The following is a 9,892-nucleotide window of genomic DNA, read 5'->3' as shown; positions in this document are numbered from 1 at the left end:
GTCCTTTGGTAGTTTTTTCTTTTCTGCGTCATACAAAAAACACTAAATATACTGCAAGGGGAAGAGCTCTTAAATACGATTTTGAAATAATTGTTTGTGTTGTTTATTTGGCAAATTAAAACAATGTAAAAATTTACACAAATTATCTTGTTTTTTTAAATTCTATATTACAGTGTTAAAACCATTGGCCTGGGGATGTGGGCAGCCTTATCATTTTATGTTGCCTGCTAGAGTTTAATATTTTTGGTTTGAACAAATTTATTGACACTAATAACAGAAAACAATCATGTGTCCGAACGCATGGTTGGGTAGGGTTACTTTAACTGGATTACTTTCAATTACGTTTGGATTACTCCAATACCAAATATGCTAATAAAAGACAAAATAAACTATGAATAAAAATATGACTCACAACACGTGGTAAGCTTTCTCTCCTGGCTTTGATGTCTTTGATCTCCGGAAAAACTAACATAAAATGCGACAGAAACAAAATGAAAATAAATCCAAACAGCTTGCCAACATCATTTTTGCCGTTCCATGTATTCCGTTACTCCCCAAGCCTGCACAAAATGTAGTAATTGTATTCATATTTAGTTTATTTTGTCTTTTATTAGCATATTTGGTATTGGAGTAATCCAAAAGTAATTGAAAGTAATCCAGTTAAAGTAACCCTACCCAACCCTGTCCGAACGTCTAAAAACTAACAGAACACAAGAGTGCTTTGAGCAAACACTACATTTCCCAAAATCCCTGTCGACTATGACACCTGCTAAGCGGTGGCAGAGCGCAAAGGCATGTCAGTATTCCCTTATCAATACAAATGGGTGGAATTAAAAAATAATTGATCCAGCAAATATCCAAAAATATTTTGTTATATTTAGTTTATAACATATACAGTTTGTACGCGGTATTTACACTTTCAAAGCAACTGTCTTGAATAAATAATATAGTCAGAGTTGTTTTACAAGAAGGAGTAGTTACATTTATTTTACATACCATTCATTTACATTTAGTTATTTTCAGAAATTACATAAGGCTCTTTAAGGGCAGTCTTTTACGCTGATGTGGCCCTCGGTGAAGATGAGTTTGATACCCATGTTATCTGTAGTCTGTCTTGCTGAGAGCAAATAGATGCTGCGTTCTTCTTGTAAGGTTTGTAATCGCTTAACAAGAAGAATTGCGAATATTACTAATGGGAGCAATCGGCTGAGGTTGACAGGTATGTAACCAACACTCGTTATAGAAGCAATGTACTGGACTGAATTGTGCTTCGCGTATGCTCAATATTTATTTCCGAACTGATCACGTTTTTGAACGGCTAATCAAATTTGTGAAGTTTGGGAAAGAGTAAGGTGAATTAACAATAATTTTAACGGGCTATTACTTATCTGGATGTTTCGCTCTTTTTGTGCCAGCTGCTGCTCGTTGCCTGATTGGTTCCCCTTCTATTTAACTATTTAAACGCTTCCATTCACTCCTGGTCAGTCCGTCAGCGAACCTCCGCACATGCAAGGCAAGCACTATTTGACTATGGTTCCCGTCTGTCTTGTCTTACCTGTATGCTGTTCGTCTGCCCCTGGCTTCCCGATCGTCTCCGGCTCCCTGACTCTTTCCTTCCTTTGACCACGCTCTGATCTCCCACCCCGGCAACTCGATTCATTTTTGCCCACCGACCACGCTCCGATCGTCGTTCCCGGCTACTCAACGCGTTCCCGCCTTCCGACCACGCTCCGATCCCGTGAACTCCCTCGTCCTTCTGCCCAGGGATCGCCGGATTGCTCGGGCTTGCTTTCCCATACCTGACTTCTCATCTTCCGCAATAACGTTTGTTGTGAAACGTTTGGGTCTACCATCTGTTCTGGTTCTGACACTGGTCAATACATAAATTAAACAATAAAACACAAACCAGAATTTACAGGGATAATGGGGAAAATCCGGTACACAAAAGCACTTATTTATTAGTATTAATGTATATGCTGTTATATATTGTCATTGTATTTCAACCATGCTTGTTCGGCAGGCCGGAATAAAAACCATTGTGGCCTGCGGGTCATAGTTTGTCCACCCTATCTGTAGTCCACAACAAAATAGGGTTGCTGCTCACGTATGACCCCAGTTAGTATTCCATTTAAGTTTTCCGGGTAATGGATGTCTGGACAAACATGACCCTGCCAGTAAAAGCAAGCAAATTCATAGAATGGCCCTGTCTTAATGGAGCTCATATTTGTGCCTGTATATTTTCTTCCGTGGTGCTAACAACGAACAAGTGTTATGTTCACTGCCCCATAATTGGTGTATTGATCGTCTGTTGGCTTGATTTAGGTCAGCACTGACATATATTGACCCAATAAGAGAGTCTGTTTTACTATTCGGCTGTAACACTTTACAACTTCTCTCTGCAAGCGAGTGCAGAAAAACAGCGTGACCTGAATCTAATATTCTTCATTACTGGTAAGAGTGATTGAGCATTTTTTGTGGTAAATTTTACAATGACATACAAGTGGAATGCACTTTGACTACACCGGTAGAACTAGCAATGTATTATATTAGCTTTGTCAATAAGAACTGAGTCACTCACGAGGACTAGTTGATAACTGATTATGTTGTTGCCTTTATTTTGAAATAACTATACATCCTAAACTAGCTCTGCGGTTTTAATTTGATATTTTTAGATGATTATATATCCAAAAAAAAAGCTTTTATAGTCTAGATTTGACGTTTTCAATTCTCCACAGAACATTCCCCCAATGTATTCAATGCCATTCTCTCCACAACAAACAATAGGGGGCAGTATTATCTCACAAGACATGGCCGCTTTCTTGTGTCCCGTTTCTTTTTGGGGGACGCAAGCGTCATCACTTTGGGTGCAGAAGTACTTAACTTGGTTGGGTGTTTGGGTTGGCCATGGTCCCCAAATTTTTTTGTGAGTGTTTTTTACTACTTTTTCCCTTTTTTAATGTTCTTTTTTTGTGTGTATTTGTTTGTCTTGCTGTCGGGCACCCCTCTCGAGGGATATGACCAGGGTAGATAGATAGATAGTATATCTCACAAGTTGTGTCGACAGTTAAGTGCATATTTTGAATACGTGAACATTTCTAATAACATCCATTCATCCATCCATCCATCCATCCATCCATCCATCCATCCATCCATCCATCCATCCATCCATCCATCCATCCATCCATCCATCCATCCATCCATCCATCCATCCATCCATCCATCCATCCTTCTATCCACCCATCCACCCATCCGCCCATCCATTTTCTGCACCGAGAATCCTCACTAGGGTCGCAAGGTTCTAATGGAATTTCAACAAATAATAATATTTTTCTCATTTTGTATTCATTTTTTTAATTTTAGTTGTCAGTGTGAAAAAGCTATCCGTAAGAAATATTTAGTCTGGCACGATTGGTTTCTATATGGCGTTTTCAGTCCTTAACACTACTCTTCTTCCATCCTACAAAAATAAAGTCTCTTACTCCAATGTTTGCAGTCATTTGTGAACTGTGATGTCTGGCTTTGTGTCTCAAACCAACCAAGAGGAGGACTACCGCTTCCTCCACAGCACACTGATGGAGAAGAAGCTCCACCTTCTTTTTAAGGTTAAGTCACATTTGTTTTACAAAACTTACTTGCATTATATTTTGCAATCTTGTTTTATTTTGCTATGTAAATATTGTATTTCATTCCCCCAAAAAACAAATGTGGGAGAAGTAAAACAAACATGTAAATTGCTGTTTCTCAAATTATGACCTGTGCTACTTAAGTGCAATTGCATTCACATTATGAGTGCTATCTGACCCTTGCCCATGTATTAAATTACCCAATTTTAAAGTGGAAGTCAACTCAAAATAATAATTGATGAGTGACAATATGTTCTTCTGAAATATTTTTTAGCTAAATAGCCCTAAAAACACAATACTCTTGGGTGGGAGTTTTAACTATACATATATTGTGTATGCACTGATAGTTTAGTATACACTCAAAAGACAAGATATTGTCTTTTGCAAACAAGATATTAATGCATTTTGAACTTGCAAGGAGAACAGGAGAGAGCTCACACTTCAGATAAGGAATTCCAACCTGTTCTAAAGCACCCCGAGCCATTTGTTTTTAATAAATCTTCTAGGTTACCAAAGTAGATCCACACTAAACGGTGTGAAATTTCATGGAACAGCAACATGCTTGGCCGATAGTGACATAATCGGCAATACAACAAAAAAACTGTAAAAAAAAGTGAAAAGAAAAAAACCTAGAATCCTATGCAGTATCCTTCAGAGGTGTCCATTATTAAAAACAGAATAAATTATCCTATAAATACACATTTTTGCAGCATAAACATACAATTATCACCTTGGATCATATGACATATCTGAATTAGACATTCATGTTATGTACAGTATAGTACTAATACGTTCCTGAAGTTTTGACATTTTTTAATGATTACTTTCATATTATATTTAATATGAATATTTATTTTTTAAGTTTATTTAGAATCACAAATACCCCCAGAGTACCCTCATGTACCCCAATTTCCGAACCACTAGTATGAAAAATTGATTGATCTGAAACAGACGAAAAAATACTCAGGTCCCAGTTGAACAAAACTTGTGGGGCTCTCACTTGAGAATTTCCTCTGACCTGTAGTAATAATATTATATTTCACTAAATGTGCTTTGAGGTGGATGGACTCAGGGAATCTTCACTTTTCTATGTCTAATCGGCCCACAGATCCATGAGCATTTGAGGCGCTTTGTAAAACGAAGTCCTACCGCCGTCCAGGACCGTGCCACCCTTCTGGCCTCACATGTAAGCCGTTCTACACAAAACTCTTTTGCAGACGAACGCACCGAGATGACGGGCCAGCAGTGAAGGCATCGGGAAAGATTTGTAATGCTTGGAATAGTTTCCTCCTTTATACAGATCACTTAACTGTCACACACAAGCAGGATCTTCCAAAAGAAATTGTGTCTCTAAACTCAGAATTTCGCCTGGGAGCAGTTTTTAATCTGGATGCGGTGTGTCAGGTCACCGAGGACAGTGCGCATGGCTGCTAAAGTCATTCCGTGTAATGTTTCACTTTGGAGGAGTACAATTAATTTCACATTTAAGACAAAGTGACAGCACCCACATGCACATGTACGCAGTGTTTACCTAAGTGGGCACAGCCCATCTGCAAAGTGCATCGTCTCTCAGAACCACATTCTCATGTTTTGCTTAACCTAAACAATAAGCTTCGACTTTAATTCCCCGTCATCCTCCAAACAAACACCAAGTCCATCACCTAAATTACAACGTGCTCTTTATTGATGTACACTGTTTTTACCTTTCAGTTTAGAACCTTGTTTTAGTATGCCATTTGTATTAGTTACTCAAAGCAAGACAGTTTGAGGTCTTTTATTTCCATGAGGCTGGTAGCAAGCATCAACATTTTTGGGTTGATGTATATGTCGAGGTCTTGGAGTTGAGATATAGCCTATGGGGCCACTGTTTCTGTATTTGGTTCTGAATAATCATTTGTAGGGCAGCACGGTGGTTAGCAAGTGTGCGGCACAGTTTTGAGGTCATGGGTTCAAATGCAGCTACCAACCTTCCTGTGCGGAGTTTGCATGTTCTCCCTGTGCTTGTGTGGGTTTCCTCCGGGCACTCCGGTTTCCTCCCACATTCCAAAAACATGCATGTCAGGTTAATTGGCCGGTCAAAAAGCTTCCCCCGGTGTGAATGAGCGAGTGAATTGTCTGTCCCTGAGTGCCCTGCGATTGGCTGGCAACCAGTTCAGGGTGTCCCCTGCCCACTGCCCGGAGATGGCTGGGGTGGGCTCCAGCACCCCCGCGACCCTACTGAGGATAAGCGGTGCAGATAATGGATGGATGGATAATCGTTTGTAGCTCTCGCCGCCTGTACGTATGTATGCAGTCTGAATTCAATTCCATAGGTTAAAGATGGGCAGCACGGCGGCGCAGTGGTTAGCGCGTGTGCAGGCACAGTTCTAAGGTCTTGGGAACCTCCTGTGTGGGTTCAAATCCAGCTACCGGACTTCCTGTGCGGAGTTTGTGCTTGCGTGGGTTTCCTCCGGGCACTCCGCTTTCCTCCCACATTCCAAAGACATGTGTTTCAGGTGGATTGGCCGGTCCAAATTGTCCCTAGGTGTGAATGAGCGAGTTGTCTGTCCCTGTGTGCCCTGCAATTGGCTGGCAACCAGTTCAGGGTGTCCCCTGCCCACTGCAAATTGTCCCTAGGTGTGAATGAGCGAGTTGTCTGTCCCTGTGTGCCCTGCGATTGGCTAGCAAACAGTTCAGGGTGTCCCCTGCCCACTGCCTGATGATTGCTGGGATGGGCTCCAGCACCCCCGTGACCCTACTGAGGATAAGCGGTGCAGCAAATAAGATGAGATGAGGTTAAAAGATGTTTCAGACGACTACGCTAGGCCAGATCATGTACCTGATTTTGCAAGGTGTTAATGAGTTGATCTTTTACATCTACCGGTACATTTTTGTGTAGTTGAAAAAACACTTTTTTTCTTCCCTTCAAAGGCCTCCAGGTCTTTTCTAATTTTGTACCCCATCTTTTTAATCTCGTCACCCAATTTGTCTATTAAATGGTTAAATCTGTCTTTCATATTTTCAATTAATTTTGAATCTTCTTGAATTTGTCTTGAATGAGATATTGTTGATCCTCTGTCTCGTCAGATTTGTCGGTATTGTTTGTTCGTGTCAAGAAGTAAAAAAAAAACACGGGGACTGAATCCACACTCACAACACCGTCCTTATGGTGCCATTTTTTTCCATACTGTGGATTACGATCCTTGTCTCGCTGTTGCTGCTTCTGATTTCTACCGATGGCTGCTCTCCACCTGGCGTAAATCATCAGGGCCTACAAGATCGCCAAATTGTAGGCCTGCTTCCCCTCAGAGACGTTCCTGTCGGATCGCAGTGGAAACAAATGACCTTCATGCTTTGCATCTGGAGAACAAGCCTCCGCATCTTGAAACGGTGGAAGTCATTGCAAAAACACGGCTGTCTGTCGCACAAAGCTGTTCTTTTTTTAACTGGTCACCACAGCTGTTGCTTGGCCTTGATGTTGCCTGAGTCCGGAATATAATATGTATATTTTTTCTTTCAACGGCCAACGTAAGTTTCAGCGAATAGTCTAAAATACACAAACCGTCCAATTGCCATTTCAATTATATTGAATTAATTGAAAAGCCCCAGTACGTAGTGCAAAAAGTTAGGGTTAAGGCAGAGTTGGGCAACTAATGTCCTGTATGTTTTTGGAGGTTTCTTCTCTTCAACTCAGGTGATACAAATTATCAGTTCAAATACTTCACTGAACATCACTGTATATCCGGCAGAACCTTGTTAATAATCCTGGTGATTAGAATAACCTGAGAAGAAACCAGCAGAATATGCTTGCCTTGAGGAAAAGGTTGGTCCACCTCTGGGCTAATGTCACGCAAATTACAACCAGATCTGTTTGATTGCGAGGTTTTGGGGGAGAAAACACCAGACCATTTTGACACCCAGCATACAATTAATCTTGGAAACCGAGATGCTCTGCTTATATTTTGAATGCATTTCAAATTGGGCAACCTGGATCATGCTCATCCTTAGAAGGAGGAGTGGGGGGAGGGGGGATTGAGAGACTGTAGATGATACGTTAACACTTACTGTACACTTAAAATGAATGTTGCTGTAATTTTAAATGGATGCACAAAATACATGTCAACTTTTTTGTTTTGCCCGTATTTTTTAAACTTGTGGGTGATTTCAAATTGTGCATGCCGTATAACAATTTTATTACAGGCTATTTTATGTGTGTTTGTAAGTTTTTTTGTCGCTTAATTGGGACAATTGCAATATCTAGTAGCTTCTGGAAATGCTCGCAACTTATATTTTATGTCAAACGTGTAACAACGTTTTTGTTCCATATAAAACTTTGTAACGAAATTCTACTGCTTAGAGGTGATCGTATAAAGAGGTACCACTGTACATGAATTAAGCGAACCTCATACTTTAAAGTAACATTGTTTATTTTCCCTGTTTCCAGGTATTTGAAGATTTAATTCACCATCAATGGAAGGAGGAAGTAAAAGAACTTATCGTCATCTTTCGTGACCCTCACTTCAAAGTAAAGTTTTCACAAATTAAGCTGTTTTTTAGGGGTTTTATACTGTACAACCTAAGATATTTATTGACACCTTGAAGGTACAGTGTGTTTTATTCAACCACTAGATTATGTTGTATAGTTTAATGCTACAGAAAACAGGTGCTAAAAAGCACAAGAAAGAACAAAAAACTTTCGGAAATTTGAAGTGACCAAACCGAACCATTATACTTGCCCAGCCATTTTTAAAACAATTAAAAACACAATGAGGATGATTATTAAAGGTTGGTTATGACTAGCATGTGCTAAATAGACCACACTGTCCCTTTAAGGATTTTTTTCCACATAGGCCAGGCCTTTTTCAAACTTTACATAGAAATATCCTTCAATATTGGACTGGATAAATCCCACTTCTCTGTACCCAGGTAGGAACAGCACATTTTATTACCCATTTCAAAATAGAACAACAGGAAAACTGTGGAAACTAGGCTCTGTTAGAATCTACAGATTAACTTTTAGCTACACACGTCTCTATGGATGGGCTATAAGGGGTCTGGCCCCAACACTGACCAGAATGTAAATGTTGTTTTCCATATCAACTACATGATGGGGACGAAGTATTGTGTAAAATACAGTGTTTCGTGTCCTTAATACAGTTGTGCGATAAAGCGCCAGGATTATTTTTTAAATTATAATTTGACAGTAGAGAGGTTATTTTCTAAAGACAACGTTTACAAAGTGCATTAATTTCACTTGTTAAACAATTACTTTAGCCTGTAAATTGGATTTGCTCTTTGGTTTCAATGTATAATAGAGTAAAACAGTAATAAATAGATAAATAAATAAAGGCTTCTACTCCACTGGCTTTGACAATCACGGGACCATTTTGGAACACAACCCCTGTGAAAAACAAGGGATCACTTTAACAGGATCTTGTGATTTTTCTTGAAATTAAATTGCGTCATGTAGGAAAATATTTTTATCTAAAGCCTTATGCTCTGGGCCTATTTTTTTCATTCCATAAGCTTTAGTGATAACGTGGCAATCTGAGTTCAGAATCTTGCATTTAAACATTTTTCACACTTGGTTTCTGATGTTTACCTCTTATAGAGGTGATCTGAAATAACAAATGCTGCTCTGATGGATTGCCCTTATTTCTCCAAATGAAGGCTTGCTGCCTTCAATCAAGCCAAACCTCTCAGTTGTGTTTATTAGTGTTGACTGATGTGGAGGCCCAGTCAGACACGTGTCTGCAAATTTGTCCTGTGAGTGAACTGCCAACTAGCAAGTGTGTTTAAACAGTCCTAATGACCAGCTTGTTCTTGGCTGAAGCTCTGGTACGAGAGCGTACTTTGAAACGACGCAATGTTTGAATAGAGACGAATGAATGTTTGAAAACTTGATTAGAGCCACAGGAACTTCTCAGGTAATTACAGCATCCAAGAAGAGTGACACCTGATGATAATGCATAATCATGTACACTAAATTGAAAGATGTTCTTGGTTACTATCAGAAATAATAGTCAAATAGCATTGATGGTCATTTTGATATTTGCATGCAGAATTATTTCAGAACAAAACGACATATTCCTGCAATAAACCCAGGAGGCAAAAGCAACTGTTAACATGACACAAGGACATGATGTTTGATCGGACCCACTTGGTGCTGTCAGGAGATCATTCCGGGTGGCCCGCTGACTCGCTGTACATTCCACAATCACATTTGGCATAATACTAACAGCAAGTGCTGCATTTGTCCTTATGTGCTCTAATTGTTTAGACGGCAAAAA

At 39.7% G+C, this 9,892-nt stretch overlaps 1 protein-coding gene across 1 annotated transcript in view; it reads left to right on the top strand.

Annotated features, from left to right (window-relative positions):
• Window positions 1-2,311: 2,311 nt before the first annotated feature.
• Window positions 2,312-9,892, top strand: part of LOC148374287 (MAGUK p55 subfamily member 7-like) — a 30,843-nt gene continuing 23,262 nt past the window's right edge. Inside the window, exons 1-4 of the mRNA XM_088334837.1 lie at window positions 2,312-2,451; window positions 3,494-3,602; window positions 4,732-4,809; window positions 8,047-8,127. Coding sequence (XP_088190963.1) covers window positions 3,510-3,602; window positions 4,732-4,809; window positions 8,047-8,127 — 252 coding nt within the window. The 5' untranslated portion in view covers window positions 2,312-2,451; window positions 3,494-3,509. The remainder of the gene's footprint in view (window positions 2,452-3,493; window positions 3,603-4,731; window positions 4,810-8,046; window positions 8,128-9,892) is intronic.

Source organism: Urocampus carinirostris, chromosome 1 (assembly GCF_059441175.1).
Source record: "Urocampus carinirostris isolate Australia breed hairy pipefish chromosome 1, RoL_Ucar_1.0, whole genome shotgun sequence".
Lineage (NCBI taxonomy): Eukaryota > Metazoa > Chordata > Actinopteri > Syngnathiformes > Syngnathidae > Urocampus > Urocampus carinirostris.
The sequence above is the reverse complement of the archived record's forward strand: the minus strand, read 5'-3'. Positions and strand labels throughout refer to the sequence as shown.